Source organism: Channa argus, chromosome 18 (genome assembly GCF_033026475.1).
Source record: "Channa argus isolate prfri chromosome 18, Channa argus male v1.0, whole genome shotgun sequence".
Taxonomy (NCBI): Eukaryota; Metazoa; Chordata; class Actinopteri; order Anabantiformes; family Channidae; genus Channa; species Channa argus.
In genome coordinates, this window is record NC_090214.1 from 1,613,197 (window position 1) to 1,632,521 (window position 19,325).

The window sequence follows — 19,325 nt, forward strand, 5'->3', positions numbered from 1 at the left end:
CTTAGAGGAGCTTCAGTGCAGCAGGTGGAGGTGAAGAAACAGCTTCAGTCTAAACACTGAGGAGAATGCAGGACTGGTGCAGGGCGGCGTGTGCGGCTGCACAAGACGTCTTTGTACAGTTAGCACCATCAGCTGATGCTTGAAACACAAAGCAGCTCACACTGTGTGCTGGCTGCAGCCTCCAGGGCACCTGAACGCGTGTCCGAGGAACGGCTGCCACAAAGTCTTACGGCGTCTGTTGTGACAGCGCAGCTCGTTAATCCTTCAGCCTGATGTACACAGAGGAATATCAGAGCTAACACAGACAAACTCTATTTACAAAAGCTTTGTATCTGGAACCAGATTTTCTAGAGAATTAGATTTTGGCCTTTTTTTCAGTAATTCCTTTCACATTAACAGGGTCAGGTATGTCTGCACAGCAGTCAGATGTATTTACTGTGGCCTATTCTGTGTTTTCTACTGTTAAATTGGACATTTAGATATAATTTTTCTATTTTTGTATTTATCACTTTGGCATGTTGCGTGTGTGTGTCTGTGTGTGTGTGTGTGTGTGTGTCTGTTTGGAAGAATCTGTATGCAAATGCATGTTTAAGCTTATAAGTGTGTTTCTACATTTGTTCACGTGGGAGAGGGAATAAAGTTCATGCACATGCTTCTGTTTCCACATTGCTGCATATTTATGAAACTGAACTAGGCATAAAATGCAATTTTATAAACTGGACTATCGAACTGCATATATATCTGTGTGTGTCTCCTGGTCTTGAGATCAGTTGTGCAGCTCGTGCAGCCTCGTGTCAGCAGCTCAGAATCTTGTAGTCTGCACTTGTACTGTGGCTGAAACTGAAATGTGTTGTGAAAGGAGCTGGAGTCTGTTCATATCCAATAGACACAACTGAAAATCCACCGTTTTCTGTACAGAGTTTGGTTCAGCGGCGAAGACAGTGTAAGGTGGGGATGTCTCCAGTGTCCTCGGGCTGAACCATGTGTGAAATTTCATGACAAACTGTCCACAAACAGACTGTAAAGGATGATGTAGTGTGTGAGGAGAAGAGCGTCAGGTGTTCGTTTCACTACATGTGCTCCGGAGGAAAACACTGAACTTTTTATTTGTCTGATGTAAATAATATCTTTATTTTTGTATGTTGTCACTGAGCTTTGACTTTATTTACAGTGCAATGTTGTGCATGACTCACTGGGAGAGGTGCACACGGGTTTTTTATGTAGCTCACAGTACAACATGAAATACCAAATATAAATAAATAACTGACTTTAAGTACCATTTGCACTGTGCCTTCATTTTCCATTGTTCCTACAATTCATACATGAATAAAAAGTAATTCCTAAATCTGAATGAAAAATGTTTCCTTTTTGGTGAGCACATTGAAGTAGTTCATTGTAATACTAAATGTCTGGGTATATAGTTTACACCAAAGCTGTCGCAGTGGAAGACTCGACATCATTTAACAATCTAAGGTAAGAGATCGACCAAAAACATTAGAACCAGCTCTTCTTATATTACACTGCAGAACAAAAGAAAACACATTAAAGACAGTTTCAACCTAAAAACTGAGAAAATATAACTTTTGTGTGTTGCATTAAATTGCACAGGTGGTCATAATGTTGTCGGTGTAAAAAAACCACTGGTCTTCTCCTTTAAAAGATGAAGAGTCAAACAGCGCTGCCTGCTGTCCCCCCACAGTTGCTGTTGCAGTACCGCCGTTGACCGTCCTCCTCCTGTCCGACAGGGGGCGGTAAAGCTGAGAAGAAGCAGAAAAGCGGAGCGCTGTCGGCGGCACTTCCTCTTCCCTCCGCGGCCTCAGAGGTAGGAGCTGAGATCCACATATGTAGACAAGAATCTGTCTTTAATCTGTGTTAAATCTTTACCATCCTGCCTTTTAATTTGCTGCGTTTAGTAAACTAGCGTTAAACGGTTCAGAGGATGTTTAATGTCTTAGTATTGAGCCGTGAATTCTGATTTATTCTTAATAATCAGTGAAGATGCCGGTTTAGTGATTGTTAGCTCTCCGCCATGTTGGCTGTGCCTGATGTTAAAAACCGAGACACCTTCATGTTTTTAGTAAAGTCTAACGTTCACTTGTACACCTGATTTGTGTTTACACTCGTTTTGGTGTTTTTAACGTTAATGAGTCTCGGCGTTGTTTGAAATCTTGTGTTACGTTGCCGTATGCTAAGCTAACGCTAACTCTATGAATTATCACCTTGACGTAAACCGATTTTAAACTACGCTTAACAATTGTCTCATCTTGCAGATATCTGAAAATGGTCCGCTACTCTCTCGACCCCGAGAACCCGACTAAATGTAAGTAAAAACGTGCCTTGTCGTCGGTGTGCAGTGCTTAGCATGGTCGCTGTGATGACTTCTTAGGACACCTTTGGATTAACACATGAAAATAACTCGATATAAAAACTGAGCCACCGAGCAGAAACGCACTGAATTCAGTGTAACTTAAACCTGCATGTGCGGTTAAAAGACTGTGCTTGTTTTATTTCAGCATGCAAGTCGAGGGGCTCCAACCTCCGGGTGCACTTCAAGGTAAGTAAATGAGCGGAGTCCACATGTTTCTCTGACATGTTTCAGATATTAGGCCTGTTAAGGCGCACGTTACTGCTTCATTTGTTTTTTGATAATTGTCAACTAACTTTTATGAAGGAACTGGACAGGTAGTTATTAGCTTTGGTGTTTAATCGAAGACATGCAGCTGATAATTTCTCTATTGTTGTATGTGTGTTTATATAGGCATCAAAGTATTTTCATGTACTTCAAAGACTTTTTTTTTTTTTTTTAAGTGTTGTATCCTAAAATTTCTCTGAGCACTCTGTTACAGATGCTCACTGTATTACTCATTGGTTTGTAATGTTCATGTGCACGTAAATCAGAATCTTGGATATAATCTTTCAGAAACGGTCACGTTCCTTTGTTAATCCTTCAATATTGGGCCTATAATGACAATGAGCCACACTGAATTCTTAGCACTTCACATATCGTATTGTGATTACAAATGGAAGGAGGACTAGGTTAGCGAGTTCTTGGAGTAATTAAGGGCCTGAAGGCCATGTGTGTCTGACATTTAAGTTAGGAAACGGCACAAGGAAAAATGAAGTTTTGTAACTCTAGGGTTTTAGTTCTAAACTGAAAATTGTTCTATTGGCTGAGCATTAATCCAGTTAACCGTAGCCCTAGTGCTGTTTTACTTGACGGGGTGAAAAAAAGCTGTTGAATGATGTTAACGTGTTTATCTGTAGTTGTGTTTGTGCCCTCACAAAAAAAATGGTACATTCAGTGATTATTTAGTAGGTGCTTGTTCAATTTGAGGAATAAAAGGTGTAGCAACTTCTGCTAACCTAAATGTTAGAGAACCACCTACACTAATATCTGTGAGCGGGTTTTATTACTTCTACTACTTGTTAGGGCGTCTGTGGTTGAGATGGTGTGTTTATTTTCTGAACAGAACACCCGTGAGACAGCCCAGACCATCAAGGGCATGCACATCCGCAAGGCAAACAAGTACCTGAGAGACGTCATCGTCAAGCATCAGTGTGTCCCATTCCGCCGCTACAATGGGGGAGTTGGAAGGTGTGCCCAGGTGAGCTCTGATTATAAATGGAGGTGGTTTAAACGTTGCACTGATGACCATCTTAGGACACCTTTGGATTAAAGATGAAACAAATCTTATAAATCTGAGCAACGTTTGTGAACCAGCTTCCTGTAGTTCACCTGGAGGAGGACAACAGTTCTAACCACTTGCTGTCGTTTTCAGGCCAAACAGTTTGGCTGGACACAGGGACGCTGGCCCAAGAAGAGTGCCGAGTTCCTGCTGCACATGCTTAAGAACGCCGAGAGCAATGCTGAGCTCAAGGTATGGTGAAAAAGCTGCTTGTGTCTTTTCCTGGAGCGCCCGAACTGGCAGGATTGTTTTTTGGTGACAGTGTTGAAAACAGTTTAGTTTGAACTTTTCCAGGTGTGTTAAACAACATGCTAAACGCTTTAAGCCAAATTATGGAGTTGCAAACAATGATTTGTGAAATGTCAATTTCTCACAATGGACGGACACTATTTTTTTTTTTTTTTTTTAATAAATCTTGAAACCTGAAAATTAGCAGGTACGCGTGATAACTCTGTGTGCTGCTTTACTAAAAGTTGGAGAATAATGTGGACAGGTACAAGTTAGCTGAGCTGGTGTTTAACACTGCAACAGACTCTGGTCAGGACATGATGGTTGTTTAAACGCTGATTCACATGGAATGATTGCAGTGATGACCATTTAGGACACCTTTGTATTAACCATGAAAAAAAGAGGAAATTATCTGTTCTGCAACTTGGCAAACACACTGACATTTTCCTTGTTGGTCTTTCTGTCTGTAATGCAACAATTACATAGCCTTTTATTCTGTGTGTTTTATTATGGTATGTAATCACTCTGGTAAAGACATGTTGACTTCTTTTTCTGTCTGGCATTTGGTTTGTACCAGAGATTAGACATTCAGTAATTTAAAGACTTTTTATTAAGCTTTTCTGGTCCCATAACAACACAGATGTATTCTGTGTAGATTTGTATTACTTGGGTTTTAGCATCAGGGTTATTAACCTTCACAGTATCAAAAAGCCAAATGTGAACTGTCATCTATTTGTGGTTTCAGGGTCTGGATGTGGACTCTCTGGTCATCGAACATATCCAGGTCAACAAGGCCCCCAAGATGAGGAGACGCACCTACCGTGCCCACGGTCGAATCAACCCCTACATGAGCTCCCCCTGTCACATTGAGATGATCCTGACAGAGAAGGAGCAGATTGTCCCCAAACCTGAGGAGGAGGTGGCCCAGAAGAAAAAGGTAAAGTCTACATAATATTACAGGGACCAGAAGACTGAGAACAGTGTGTTCAGAGGTGCAGCGGCGTGATGCTCAGGTTTTATCTATGTTTCATAATTATTAGACTGGATCACACATTCAGACTGAGACTGTGATGCACAATTAATTTCATCAGGTGGGAGATCTTTTTCAGGAGTTGTGCAGGTTCACAAAGTTTAAAAAAAAAAAATCTCCAGATGACATCACTTGGAGGATCCTTCAGTTCAGATTATGTCACCTTGTTGCTCTCACTATGGACTTTGTAATCATGGTCAACCTGCTTTTCAAGAGCTCCTCCTGATGACATCATCTGCACTAATGGTGAAGGACCCCTGGGTGATGTCATCTGGATAAATTATGTTTTTGCTTTAGTAATGGTCACTAATTGATTTTTTTTTTATACAGCAAGAAACAGACTAGTAGATTGAATCCTTTTAAAATCCAGGTTGAGACAAAGTGTCCTGCAGGAAGACATTCTGCTGAACAGGAAATGTCTTCTTTACAGTTGTCCACAGAAAGACCCCAATTTACCCCAAACATTTCATTTGAATATTGCAGAAGTAACATTAAGGCGTTATTATACTTTAGAAGACACGTTCTTAAAGCTTTATTGTAGATTCTGCTTGAAACCAGGGATTTAAATGATCAAACAGTTCAGATTCTAAATCAGTGTTTCGGGTCAGTGATTGTGGTAATGAGCAAGTTAAAATCAAACACAAATGGGGCTCAACATGTTATAATAAACTGTAGGTCTAAAATTTCTCAAAGCACTGGATTCAACTGGTTCAAAAAGTCATATTTTCTCTCACCTGCTGTTTTTTTATTTTTGTTGTTTTATTTTTTTTTCTTCCTCTCCCATAAATTTCTAAACCCTAAACATTTTGCACCAGAAACCAACCAGTGTTTCAAACAGTTGGCTGTTTTGTCATCTGACTAATTGAAAGAAAAGCATTAAAAGCTTATCCACGTTTCTGTAACTGTTAGTTTATGATTTTTAAAAATAACAAGGTGCGACGACAAATGATTGTCACATGGTGCCTTCAGGTTTACATCACTCTTTGGTCTTAAAATGTGTTTAGTGTTTGATATTGAACACTTGTTAATATAAGTCACTAAAACCTGTTGGTGCACGTCTGAACACACTGTTGGAATCCGTCAGGACTACAGATGGTTGCAGTGATGACTTCTTAGGACACCTTTGGATTCTCAGTGAAAACAAACTGTTTACTTCTGAGCAGCTAAACCTTGAGGCTGTGTCGTCTCCTGCAATTTTCAGTTTAGTAACTTGGAGTTTTTCCTCTGCAGGTTTCACAGAAGAAGCTGAAGAAGCAGAAACTGATGGCACGGGAGTAAATACTAATAAAATGAGAACTTGTTATTATCACAGAGGTCTCTGGTTTTTAATTTTCAAATCTCAAACTCCTTCAGAAACATGTAGCAGCCATTTGTCAACTTGTGCTATGCTCTGACAAAACCTTAATCACTGGGTGGTTTATATTAGGATCTACAAACTTATTAAAAAATTGAAAACCAGAATTGTTTCTTGGAAAATGTCTGCTGTTGTGCAGATGTGTAAAGTCTGATTCCAGCTCAATAAAACCCCTTTAATTAGGGGGTAAAGTCTGTGTGAGGACGTTCCCACTCAGTTGGAAATTTGTTGGACTCAAACTAAGTCAGTCTAATTCAATAGTCCTGCAGTAAATCCTCCTTCATGAAGGTGATAATGTTCAATTTGTGCTCACACTCAGAGGTGTTATGTAGCCAGTTCTCACTGATATATTAATGTGAGGGACAGAAAAATAGAAAATCTCTTTCATAACATGCAGTTTCCAGCCACATAATCAATCCCAATATCAGATTCTCCTCGAGCTGCTATAACCATTTGTTCTGCTCTTGATTCGTCACCTTCCAGCTCTGCAGACGTAGGTAATGAAACAGGTTCAAGTTGGAACAATGTCAGCGTTTAACTGCTGCCCCTCAAAACAGCTGAATACAATAAAGATTAAGACAGTTGTGACTATGAAGTGATCTAGAAAAATCTGCTGATAATATGACTTATTTAAAAGGTCAAACACATCTTAGTTTTACTATTACTTCTTAAGGCAGGTGTGGCTCACTTGCAATGTCTTCGTTTAAGCCTGGTTACACGGTTTGATGCAGGCAGACTGCAGGAGCTGTTTTCTGGCTGCATTTGCTAAATCCTCGTTTTAGCTCTCTGGTCTTCAGGTAGGTCATTTTATATTAAACAAGTCAGCAAATGTTTAGATGTGTTGCTGTGTGGAGCCATCTGATGTGCTCAGGTCTACAATGATCCAGTCCTGCCAACTACGCCACGTGTGTGACCCAGGTTACAGGGTGAAACGGATTAAAATATGTACCAGTATCAAATGTAAAGGCGGAATAAACAGTACCCTGGTATGAAACTCAGCCACTTATTGGAAGGACTCACTGCAGGGAGATGCCACACATGCTGAAACAAAGCCAGCAACACTGCACACTTGGTTATATACTTCAAGTCCCCAGTGTTGTGTATGTCTACCACTCAGAATTCCCAGCATGCAATGAAGAGGGCCAAGGCCTGGCGTGATCCCTATGGTTCCTTTCATGGTTCTGGAGCATCACCCAGCCCATACGATGCAGCATTTGCAGATATCTTGAGTTGCTTGTTTGCATCATGTAAGTGGAGGACAGGTGATGAGGAAAGCTCGCTCTTGAAGCTGGAGAATGCTCTCTGCTGATTGATTTATCCTTTTCAGCTAGGTCTGCTAGGAACTTCCCTAGTTGGTTCACCAGGCCTAGGAAGCTCCTGAGGTCACTTATGTTTGCTGGCTCTTTCATGTCCTCTCCTTCTGTCTCGATCTGGCCTCATGCTATCCGCTGAGATAACGTAGCCAAGAAACTTCACCGCTCTCTTTCCACAAAGGGATTTGCCAAAAGCCCATGTTAGCATCCAGCTTTGTAAAATATATGAGCACGACATAAGGTGTTGTTGAATCTGCCAGTGTCTGGATGGGGTTTAAGGGACTAGTTTTAGGGTTGGACCCAATAAGGTGCTTGACACAACTACTCACTTTAAATAAGGTTTATTATAAAATATCATAGTTATCAAAACAGGATGGAGTAAATCCTCCGACTCACTAGATGGTGCTGAACTCCAGTCTATGAGAGAGGACACGACAAGACGAGTATGTTGACCATGACTTGTGGGATATGGTGTCTGAACATGAAAACAAAACTTACTAGAGAGAGTGGGGGGACAAGCCGAGTCTAGAGGCGAAGCAAGGTTCTTATGGGGAAGAGTGGAGTATGGTCCTGCTAGAGTAGATACATCTTAAGATGCAGCAAGGATGAGTAACTTGAAGACAGGGTGGGGAAGGAGGGACCACTGGGGAAGATGTAGTGGTCTGGATCCGTAACAGAGTCCAGGCCTGCTAGTGAGCTTGTGGAAAAAACTCCAAATTCCTCTTTAGTGACACATCAACCAAAACTCCTTGGACTCATGTTTCTCCGTTCTTCCTGTTCCCCTCATTTGGATTTCATTCTTGCCATTTGATCTGAGGTTTGTTTATTTAATTGTCGCCAACCGTCAGTCAGAGTTTTATGCTTAGTTTGCTTGTTTGTTGTCCTGTTGTCATGGCAAAAGTGACAATATCTGGTCTTAGACACCTCAAGTGTATTTAGTAAAGAAGCGTCAGCATCCAGGACGTCTTTTTGATTATCTTGCAAGAAAGAAGAACATCGACAGAGTTTCAATTCTCCATCCTATGCAGTTCTAAACTTCATACATCACACATTAGTTTTAGAACCTTCTGTTACTGGGCAGAACATTCTCCGCCCTCAGGCTACTGCTCCCAACCCTTTCTCCTTTTTATGAAAATATAAGACATGTATGAGACAAAGTTTTAAACATCCTTCAAAAGTACACTGAGTACAAGTTGTCATAACTAGGTAAGATGCTAAGAGTAAAATGTAATCATTTAATCACACTTGATTTTCCATCACCCCCTGTTTCTTCTTAGTTATGAAGCCAGTTTCCTTCCCCCAGCACAGTTACGGTTCAGTTTCTCTTTCCTGGATTTTCCTGTGCTTGTGGATGGATTGTTAGTGTTCAAACCCCCCCACAATCATCTTCTCTGTAAACATTCTGCACTGTACGACTTTATTTAAATCTGATTGAAAAACTGATTGTAATTTGCTGTATCAGAATAAATAATTCAGATTACATTGGTTTAAATGGAACAGCTAAGCAGATTTTTCTAGATCACTTCATAGTCACAACTGTCTTAATCTTTATTGTATTCAGCTGTTTTGAGGGGCAGCAGTTAAACGCTGACATTGTGCTTTGCTTTAAGAGAAATGACCCACTTCCAACTTGAACCTGTTTCATTACCTACGTCTGCAGAGCTGGAAGGTGACGAATCAAGAGCAGAACAAATGGTTATAGCAGCTAGAGGAGAATCTGATATTAGGATTGTTTAAGTGGCTGGAAACTGCATGTTATGAAAGAGTTTTTCTATTTTTCTGTCCCTCACATTAATATATCAGTGAGGAAAGAAGACTCACTCCCAATATTCAAAATCTGCTGAAAACAGAACTCTTCCTCACCTTCCTATGCACGTTAATCTATTTTTTAAAAAAAAGAAAAACTTCTTTTCTGCTCTTTCTTGCACTTGCATCTCATAAAATGCGACACTTTTCATTATTGCTGGCTTTTTAAATATCTTTTATCTTTTATAAGCAGACCTCAAGTCAGATTCCTTAAAGGCAGAATAAGTAAGATTTGACCGTTGCTGTCAGTAAACGCACCACTCAAAGTTGGCCTGGAGTCAAACCCTGATGACCCTCCCTCTTCTTTCTGCTCTCAAACACAGTGACTTCCACTCTGTCCATATATGTCCATGTTCCCTCCCCTTCAGATCCGCAGTTTGAAGATGGGTGTCACCAATAGTTTCAGAGGAAGTGAAACTAAGACAGTCGTTGCTGCTGAGAGGTGAAATGGCGCAGAAAGGAGTTCAGCTGGACCGAGAAACCTTCTCTTGTTCGATCTGTCTGGATCTACTGAAGGATCCGGTGACTATTCCCTGTGGACACAACTACTGCATGAAGTGTATTAAAAGGTTCTGGGATGAAGAGGATGGTAAGAAACTCCACAGCTGCCCTCAGTGTAGACAGACCTTCACACCGAGACCTGTCCTGGTGAAAAACACCATGTTAGCAGTTTTAGTGGAGGAGCTGAAGAAGACTGGACTCCAAGCTGCTCCTGCTGATCACTGCTATGCTGGACCTGAAGATGTGTCCTGTGATGTCTGCACTGGGCGAAAACTGAAAGCTGTCAAGTCCTGTCTGGTGTGTCTGGCTTCTTACTGTGAGAATCACCTCCAGCCTCATTACGATGCTGCTCCATTAAAGAAACATAAACTGGCCAACCCCTGCAAGAAGCTGCAGGAGAACATCTGCTCTCGTCATGATAAAATCAGGGAGATTTTCTGCCGCACTGATCAGCAGTGTATCTGTTATCTCTGCTCCATGGATGAACATAGAGGCCACGACACAGTCTCAGCCGCAGCAGAGAGGACTGAGAGGCAGAGAGAGCTCGAGGGGAGTCGACAAAAACTCCAGCAGAGAATCCAGGACAGAGAGAAAGACGTGAAGCTGCTTCAACAGGAGGTGGAGGCCATCAGTCTCTCTGCTGATAAAGCAGTGGAGGACAGTGAGAAGATCTTCACCGAGCTGATCCGTCTCATGGACAAAAGAAGGTCTGATGTGAAGCAGCAGATCAGATCCCAGCAGGAAACTGAAGTGAGTCGAGTCAAAGAGCTTCAGGAGAAGCTGGAGCAGGAGATCACTGAGCTGAAGAGGAAAGACGCTTCACTGGAGCAGCTCTCACTCACAGAGGATCACATCCAGTTTGTCCACAGCTACCCCTCACTGTCAGCACTCAGTGAACCTACAGACTCCACCAGCATCAACATCCGTCCTCTGAGATACTTTGAGGATGTGACAGTAGCTGTGTCAGAGCTCAGAGATCAACTACAGGACGTCCTGAGAGAGACATGGACAAACGTCTCACTGAGACTGACTGAAGTCCATGTTTTACTGCCACCAGCAGAACCCAAGACCAGAGCTGAGTTCTTAAAATATTCATGTGAAATCTCACTGGATCCAAACACAGCACACACACTGATGTTATTGTCTGAAGGAAACAGAAAAGTAACATTGATGAGTGAAGAACAGTCTTATTCTCCTGATCCAGACAGATTCACTATATGTTGTCAGGTCCTGAGCAGAGAGAGTCTGACTGGACGTTGTTACTGGGAGGTGGAGTGGACAGGGACAGGAGTTTGTGTAGCAATTGCATATAAGAATATCAGCAGAACAGGGAACAGGAAGAAAAGTGGATTTGGAAACAATAACAAATCTTGGGCATTAGATTGTTACTATGATGAATATGATTATTATCACAACAACAACCAAACTCCCGTCTCAGGTCCTCAGTCCTCCAGAATAGGACTGTACCTGGATCACAGAGCAGGTATTCTGTCCTTCTACAGCGTCTCTGAAACCATGACTCTCCTCCACAGAGTCCAGACCACATTCACTCAGCCTCTACATGCTGGACTTGGACTTTATTGGCATCCTGGAGACACTGCTGAGTTGTGTGAACTCAAATAGAAAAAGTCATGTATGTGCAGTGGATCAAAATTTGTATTTGAATTTGTCTCCATCATTTTTCCTGAGAGCTCATTGTTGTTGTTTCTTCACTTGTTTCTGATCCACTTTCAGTCAAACTTTATTGATAGTACTCAGGTGGTTCATCTTCTCATTTCCTGTTAGTGTTGGACTTTCTGTAGGTGGGTATTTCCTGTGTGTGTTCTGTCCTGGTTGATAGTCTGAACCTGTGACCTGTTGGTAGATGCAGTGGAGCCCACATGAACATTTGCTAAGTATCACAGTGACAATGGCTTTTAGAGGATGTATTCATGAGCTTATCTGGTACCTTGAATTTGTCCACGCAACTAAACAACAGCAACTCTCTTCTGCCGGTAGACGGTAAAACTACTAGAATTGGTGGCACTAGTGTGTGATAACACATGTGCACCTACTCTCTACAGGACATGGACTAACCCCATGACAGCCATCATGTCAATCTGTAACAAAAAGTCTTCAAGCTGTTCACACAATTATCAGAATCATTAGAGTGTGATCATAGTCCAACATTTGTACCTGGGAGTTTATTTGCTGAGATTATTAATCATTTTCATGCTGGAAGTAAATGTTTTCTTGTAATTTTTACACGTGTCAGTAGAATCTATATGGAATCTATGTGTCTGATGTAGATGTGTGAGCTTATTTTTTAGCCTTTTTGTCATTTGCACCAAATTTAATCCACGTAAAGAAGTAGATGGTCTGAGGGCCACTAGTCTTTAACCTCCGACAGTAATTGAGTCATTTATCTGGTACCTGGGGAAGTGACAGATAAAAAGTGGATGTTTAATGGTTCATGTGCATAAAAATGTGTGAAATAAATTCAGAATTCTTAAAAACCCTTTTTCCCACTGTGTTAATCATTACTGTCAGAATCTCTGAGTTCACTTCCGCCCTCAGGACTTTTATTTTGCAATCACTTCCTGTTTCCTGGTCCCTTCTCGTTATTCCAGCTTCACTAATCACCGTTAATCAGTTTCACCACTTTGCTTATGTAGCCCAGTGATAAATTTAAATATTTAAAATATATGAATAGGTGATTTAAATAGATAAATAAACAAAGTTTGTTAGATAAATAATTATTTAAAAATGCACAGATGAATAGGTAAAACTGGGTCAAATTGTATATTTTGTTATATTGTCAGAAGGACAGAAGGAGTCGCAGGATTGGTTGGATATATTGCTCACCTGTGAAAAAGGTATCACATTTTATTTTGTTTGTTGCTCTAGTTGGAGTGAAGCGGCCACTGAGTTTTTGGTCACAACGTCCCCCAGCACCGACTCAGGCCTGCAACTATTTTTTGGTTTTATTAATTAATTGAGTTTTTGATAAAAGGACAGTTAAACATCTGTGACTCAGGTTAAACAGCCTTGAAGGGTAAGGCTGTTCCTTATCCCTGCACAAGCTCCCTGTGTTTTATCTAAGTAAATTAGCTCCTGACAGTATCTGTGATGTTCCTGAAGCCTTCCCTCAGGACTCCAGTGTCCAGTGTGATGCTGAAGAACTGTGAGAACATCTCTGGGATGATCTGCAGGACAAGGACACAAACATGGTAACTACCAGTGGTGGGAAGTAACAAAGTACAAAGATTCTCATCTGAGAAACAGCAGCTAATGAAGTTTGCGACACTCGAGCTTTAAAAGTTCAGATGATCATTTATATTTAGAGTCAACATTTATTGCGCGTCCAGAGGCTCCTCACTTTTCTCTAAGAGGATTTTAAACAGCTACAGAGAGAACATCAACAGCAACCTGATGCATGATGATGAAGAGGGCGTCCTGAGTCTCATCCTATCCCTCATTGGATTAAATGTAAATCCACCTGCTGCTGTTTTTTTCTTCTCCTCTCCTTTAACCAGACGAGTTAAACTGTGCAGCTGTTTTGTTGCAGATCACCACCTCCCTGCATCAGATGAAGGAGTTTCTGAGCAAGACGCTGCTGTACGTCCAGCAGCAGCAGCTGTGTGTGGAGAAGAGTCTGTGGGAGGTGGTGCAGCAGAGTGTGGAGCTCCTGAGGGAGAAGGATCTCATCACTGGGACTTCAGACGGCCAAACTCTGCAGGTCACCAAGCTGGACACAGCTGCTTCTAAAGGTCAGCAACTATAAATCACTCTGGGGACTTTGAATCAAAGGTCAAACAGGGTTGGAAGTACTCTGATCTTTACTTTACTGTACAAATACTATGTTGCAAGTAAAAGTCCTACATTCGAAAACATTACTAAAGAAAAAGTACAAAAGTACCCTCAGAAAAATACATTTATCATCATGCAGTATAGCTACTTTTCAGTATAATATATTATTGGAGTAACTAGTAATGAGAACCATCAGATAAATCACAAAGTGTGATGCTGATCCACAGTCAGTGGTCACATCATTAGTTACTCCAATGTTCACTTTTTGTTAACATTTTCTCTTCAAATTGCTGCTTCGTGTGTCCTTTGCCGTATTATATTGGACGCTGCAGCAGCGACACCTTTTCACGTGACAGGAACAGCTTCATATGCACAAAAAACTACGTTAGGGTCGAGAAAACAGCTTAATGGTAACTTTACGGCACAAAACCACGTTGTACAATCATCAATAGAGCGAACAACATCTCGCACTAGAGTCGAACCCCCGGTCCCGTCCACCTCCCTATGAGACTTTTTCTTATATTACGTCACTAATTTTGGCCTCAAATATTGAAGCGCTGGAGTTTCTAATGACCTACACTGAAAGCTCAGAGGGTCAATCACCGCTGCAAACAGGTACCTTCAGCGTCAGGATGTAACACAGAAGGTCTTGACGAAGCAGCACTTTTTAACGGCTCTGGAATGAGAAGGGGCTGCACATGCAGTAACTTCCAGCTCACAGACAATAAGACAGGAGACATCTGGTTTTTGAGCATTTTGTTAAATGTATTTTAAATATCATGAGAGAACTTTCAACATTTAGCTGAATCCTGTAGCTGCAGGAGAAGCAAACGTCACTTTAAGTAATTGTTTCTAAATGTGCAGCAGATGTTTGAGAGCAGCTCTGTGTCCACCTGTCGTCCTTAAGCTCAGTTGATCTGACCTATACTCATGTTCTGTACAAAGACCTGTCGAGAGGTCTGGAGGGTCTGCTGCTCAACAGTTACCTCCACCTGCTCTACCTGGTCACATGCTACGACCTGATTTCACAGTGTGAGTCTGACTGGATGGTACAGACTCACTGGACAATATAAAGTCCCGTCTTCACAGATATGTGTGTATTTACATAAATAGCATGTTTACGTATGTAAACGTGTGTACGCACCATTTATGTTGATGCATCTTCCCACCCACAGGTTGGACACACAAATACTGTGTCTATAATTTGTTGAGCAGAAGAATTGTGAAATAAAATGATAGAATGTTTGAAATTCAGACTTTGCTGAGTTCTGTGTGTGTGGTGTAACACGAGCTGATCCAAGAGCTGACAGAGAAGAATGAAGACATACTAACTGGTTCCTTCGGACAAACCGGTAACAACAGCTCATCAACTCACAGCTCCTGCTGTGCTTAATGCACAGGAGTTCGAACAACTCTGCAAAGACAAAGGTCTCAACACGTCTTGTTCACAGGAAGCTGCCTGAAAATGGAACCAATGACTCTGACAACAGAGGAGGTGACAGTAGTAAACACATTCCCTGTGATTCATCACATAAAAAGTCGACTTTGCTGCAAATATCAGGAGCCCAGTTTATAACCAGACCAGACACATTCTGAAGTGTCACAGTAACAATGGAAAACAAAGAGTTAAACTGTGTGAATGTGCTCTGAAGCTGTAATTTCACTTCAAACACTGGACTTTCAACATGTCCTGATATGATTCCTGTAGGATTTGCTGAAGTATTCTCATCCATAATGTGGAATTTCATTGATAGTTTCAGCAAATTATTCAAATGTTAAAAGAAATGTTAAAAGAACCTAAATGTTCGACATGTTCTGTTATAGTTTTCAGTAACACTTTAGATTACAACCAACAACTTACCCTGTAATTACACTGTATTTACAGGGTCAGTGTGTTTTCTAATAATGGTGAACTTATATAGTACATATAAATACATGATTTGAGGAACCTGCTAACAACCGACTGACAACCTGCAAACTTCAAAATTCATTTGACTTTAAGTATTTTGTAATTGTACAAGTGGTATCTATTCTAAAGTTACATGTTCAAATATGATACTAAGAAATAATCTGGTGTTTGCAGAAAACTGCATGAAAAAACTGAGCAACAAAACTGGAAAATGTCTGCGATAATTTAACATCTACCAGATCAAAATAAGCACGATTTGACCGTTGCTGTCAGTAAACGCACCACTCAAAGTTGGTCTGTCCTCCCAGAATGTCTTCAACTGGGAAATCACCTCTTTGTAAATGAACAAACTAGTTAAACACACAGTATCTGAGTGAAACTGCTCCTCTTCCTGGAGTCAAAGCCTGATGACCCTTCCTCCTCTTCCTCCTCTCAAACACAGTGAGCTCCACTCTGTCCATATATGTCCTTGTTCCCTCCCCTTCAGATCTACAGATTGAAGATGGGTGTAACCAACATGTGGTGAAGTGTCAGAGCTGACAGGCTCCATTCACTGCACAAACACGTTTAGATCAGAGCTCAAACTAGTTTCAGAGAGAGTGAAAGTCATACAGTCGTTGCTGCTGAGAGGTGAAATGGCTCAGAAAGGTGTTCAGCTGGACCAAGAGACGATTTCTTGTTCGATCTGTCTGGATCTACTGAAGGATCCGGTGACTATTCCCTGTGGACACAGCTACTGCATGAAGTGTATTAAAAGGTTCTGGGATGAAGAGGATGGTAAGAAACTCCACAGCTGCCCTCAGTGTAGACAGACCTTCACACCGAGACCTGTCCTGGTGAAAAACAGCATGTTAGCAGTTTTAGTGGAGGAGCTGAAGAAGACTGGACTCCAAGCTGCTCCTGCTGATCACTGCTATGCTGGACCTGAAGATGTGTCCTGTGATGTCTGCACTGGGAGAAAACTGAAAGCTCTCAAGTCCTGTCTGGTGTGTCTGGCTTCTTACTGTGAGAATCACGTCCAGTTTCATTATGAATCCCCAACTTTTCAAAAGCACAAGCTGGTGGAGCCCTGCAAGAAGCTGCAGGAGAACATCTGCTCTCGTCATGATAAAATGAGGGAGATTTTCTGCCGTACTGATCATCAGTGTATCTGTTATCTCTCCTCCATGGATGAACATAAAGGCCACGACACAGTCTCAGCTGCAGCAGAGAGGACTGAGAGGCAGAGAGAGCTCGAGGGGAGTCGACAAAAACTCCAGCAGAGAATCCAGGACAGAGAGAAAGACGTGAAGCTGCTTCAACAGGAGGTGGAGGCCATCAGTCTCTCTGCTGATAAAGCAGTGGAGGACAGTGAGAAGATCTTCACTGAGCTGATCCGTCTCATGGACAAAAGAAGGTCTGATGTGAAGCAGCAGATCAGATCCCAGCAGGAAACTGAAGTGAGTCGAGTCAAAGAGCTTCAGGAGAAGCTGGAGCAGGAGATCACTGAGCTGAAGAGGAAAGACGCTTCACTGGAGCAGCTCTCACTCACAGAGGATCACATCCAGTTTGTCCACAGCTACCCCTCACTGTCAGCACTCAGTGAACCTACTGACTCATCCAGCATCAACATCCGTCCTCTGAGATACTTTGAGGATGTGACAGCAGCTGTGTCAGAGCACACAGATCAACTACAGGACGTCCTGAGAGAGACATGGACAAACGTCTCACTGAGACTGACTGAAGTCCATGTTTTACTGCCACCAGCAGAACCCAAGACCAGAGCTGAGTTCTTAAAATATTCATATGAAATCTCACTGGATCCAAACACAACAAACACACGTCTGTTATTGTCTGAAGGAAACAGAAAAGTAACATTGATGAGTGAAGAACAGTCTTATTCTCCTCATCCAGACAGATTCACTAAATGTTGTCAGGTCCTGAGTAGAGAGAGTCTGACTGGACGTTGTTACTGGGAGGTGGAGTTAACAGGGAGAGGAGTTTATGTAGCAGTTGCATATAAGAATATCAGCAGAACAGGGAACTGGAATGAAATTAGATTTGGACACAATAACAAATCTTGGGCATTATATTGTTTAAAAAACAAATATCTTTATTATCACATCTACATCCAAAATCCCCTCTCAGGTCCTCAGTCCTCCAGAGTAGGACTGTACCTGGATCACAGAGCAGGTATTCTGTCCTTCTACAGCGTCTCTGGAACCATGACTCTCCTCCACAGAGTCCAGACCACATTCACTGAGCCTCTACATGCTGGACTTGGGATTTTTTGGTCTGCTCTCCTTCATACCACAAGCACTGCTGAGTTGTGTGAACTCAAATAGAAAAAGTCATTTAAGGTGCAGTGGATCAAAATGTGCATTTGAATTTGTCTCCATCATTTTTTTATTCACTTGTTTCTGATCCACTTTCAGTCAAACTTTATTGATAGTACTCAGGTGGTTCATCTTCTCATTTCCTGTTAGTGTTGGACTTTCTGTAGGTGGGTATTTCCTGTGTGTGTTCTGTCCTGGTTGATAGTCTGAACCTGTGACCTGTTGGTAGATGCAGTGGAGCCCACATGAACATTTGCTAAGTATCACAGTGACAATGGCTTTTAGAGGATGTATTCATGAGCTTATCTGGTACCTTGAATTTGTCCACGCAACTAAACAACAGCAACTCTCTTCTGCCGGTAGACGGTAAAACTACTAGAATTGGTGGCACTAGTGTGTGATAACACATGTGCACCTACTCTCTACAGGACATGGACTAACCCCATGACAGCCATCATGTCAATCTGTAACAAAAAGTCTTCAAGCTGTTCACACAATTATCAGAATCATTAGAGTGTGATCATAGTCCAACATTTGTACCTGGGAGTTTATTTGCTGAGATTATTAATCATTTTCATGCTGGAAGTAAATGTTTTCTTGTCATTTCTACACGTGTCAGTAGAATCTATATGGAATCTATGTGTCTGATGTAGATGTGTGTAAAGGTGTGTGAGCTTATTTTTTAGCCTTTTTGTCATTTGCACCAAATTTAATCCACGTAAAGAAGTAGATGGTCTGAGGGCCACTAGTCTTTAACCTCCGACAGTAATTGAGTCATTTATCTGGTACCTGGGGAAGTGACAGATAAAAAGTGGATGTTTAATGGTTCATGTGCATAAAAATGTGTGAAATAAAGTCAGAATTCTTAAAAAACTCTTTTTCCCACTGTGTTAATCATTACTGTCATTTACCTACGAGGATTCTGTCAGTAGGACAAAGTCGACATGTTCATCAGAACCGTAAACCAGTAATGTGCTGAAACCTAGCAGTAACATCTGTGTGTGTGTGTGTGTGTGTGTGTGTGTCTGCAGAACAGGAGTGAAATACTGAACAAACATCAGACGTCAGATACTTTGTTCTCAGCTTCACTCTATTAAGTTGATATTTCATAAGTACAGCAGTGGGGTAGGTGGAGAAAAGAAAAAGGCCGAGATAGTTTCACTTTGATTAGTCTACATTTAACTGAGTCACAGAAAAACCAGCAGATGGTCAACAAGTTCTTTTTGTTAACACGTCTTCAGCTCCTTCAGTACCTGCATCATTTGGTGACGTCTTTGTAGCCTGTATGAACAGGATCCCAGCAGGTAAAAATACACTGACTTTAACTTTAAGGATGTTCAGAGAAGTATCATTATGGCTTGAAGAAAGTGTTGTTTTTCTCATTTTTACACACA

The 19,325-nt window shown here is 41.5% G+C and overlaps 3 protein-coding genes and 4 non-coding genes across 7 annotated transcripts; all 7 read left to right on the forward strand.

Moving 5' to 3' along the window:
- The first annotated feature begins 1,746 nt into the window (after window positions 1–1,746).
- rpl17 (ribosomal protein L17) lies at window positions 1,747–6,253 on the forward strand. The gene is made up of 7 exons (XM_067484205.1): window positions 1,747–1,822; window positions 2,271–2,320; window positions 2,514–2,554; window positions 3,471–3,605; window positions 3,780–3,878; window positions 4,660–4,851; window positions 6,175–6,253. Exons 2-7 carry the CDS (start codon window positions 2,281–2,283, stop codon window positions 6,220–6,222), a joined length of 555 nt encoding a protein of 184 aa, XP_067340306.1. The 5' UTR covers window positions 1,747–1,822; window positions 2,271–2,280; the 3' UTR covers window positions 6,223–6,253.
- On the forward strand, window positions 2,367–2,437 carry LOC137104323 (small nucleolar RNA SNORD58). Its single transcript, XR_010911669.1, has one exon. It is a non-coding gene; the product is annotated as a small nucleolar RNA SNORD58 (small nucleolar RNA).
- Window positions 3,641–3,708, forward strand: LOC137104321 (small nucleolar RNA SNORD58). The gene has a single exon (XR_010911667.1). It is a non-coding gene; the product is annotated as a small nucleolar RNA SNORD58 (small nucleolar RNA).
- LOC137104324 (small nucleolar RNA SNORD58) lies at window positions 4,268–4,338 on the forward strand. Its single transcript, XR_010911670.1, has one exon. It is a non-coding gene; the product is annotated as a small nucleolar RNA SNORD58 (small nucleolar RNA).
- On the forward strand, window positions 6,041–6,108 carry LOC137104322 (small nucleolar RNA SNORD58). The gene has a single exon (XR_010911668.1). It is a non-coding gene; the product is annotated as a small nucleolar RNA SNORD58 (small nucleolar RNA).
- A 3,079-nt stretch (window positions 6,254–9,332) lies between the features above and the next one.
- Window positions 9,333–12,415, forward strand: LOC137103662 (tripartite motif-containing protein 16-like). Its single transcript, XM_067484204.1, has one exon. The coding sequence runs from the start codon at window positions 9,865–9,867 to the stop codon at window positions 11,539–11,541; it is 1,677 nt and encodes a 558-aa protein (XP_067340305.1). The 5' UTR covers window positions 9,333–9,864; the 3' UTR covers window positions 11,542–12,415.
- Window positions 12,416–16,224: 3,809 nt separating this feature from the next.
- LOC137104117 (E3 ubiquitin/ISG15 ligase TRIM25-like) lies at window positions 16,225–18,799 on the forward strand. The gene has a single exon (XM_067484964.1). It carries the CDS (start codon window positions 16,252–16,254, stop codon window positions 17,938–17,940), a length of 1,689 nt encoding a protein of 562 aa, XP_067341065.1. The 5' UTR covers window positions 16,225–16,251; the 3' UTR covers window positions 17,941–18,799.
- The last annotated feature ends 526 nt before the right edge of the window (window positions 18,800–19,325 follow it).

Bases quoted from the DNA above. Each gene is read 5' to 3' on its own strand.
- rpl17 (XM_067484205.1), top strand. From the start codon at position 2,281: ATGGTCCGCTACTCTCTCGACCCCGAGAACCCGACTAAAT. The intron at 2,321-2,513 runs GTAAGTAAAAAC...GTTTTATTTCAG, and splicing joins CCCCGAGAACCCGACTAAAT to CATGCAAGTCGAGGGGCTCC. The intron at 2,555-3,470 runs GTAAGTAAATGA...TTTTCTGAACAG, and splicing joins ACCTCCGGGTGCACTTCAAG to AACACCCGTGAGACAGCCCA.
- LOC137103662 (XM_067484204.1), top strand. From the start codon at position 9,865: ATGGCGCAGAAAGGAGTTCAGCTGGACCGAGAAACCTTCTCTTGTTCG.
- LOC137104117 (XM_067484964.1), top strand. From the start codon at position 16,252: ATGGCTCAGAAAGGTGTTCAGCTGGACCAAGAGACGATTTCTTGTTCG.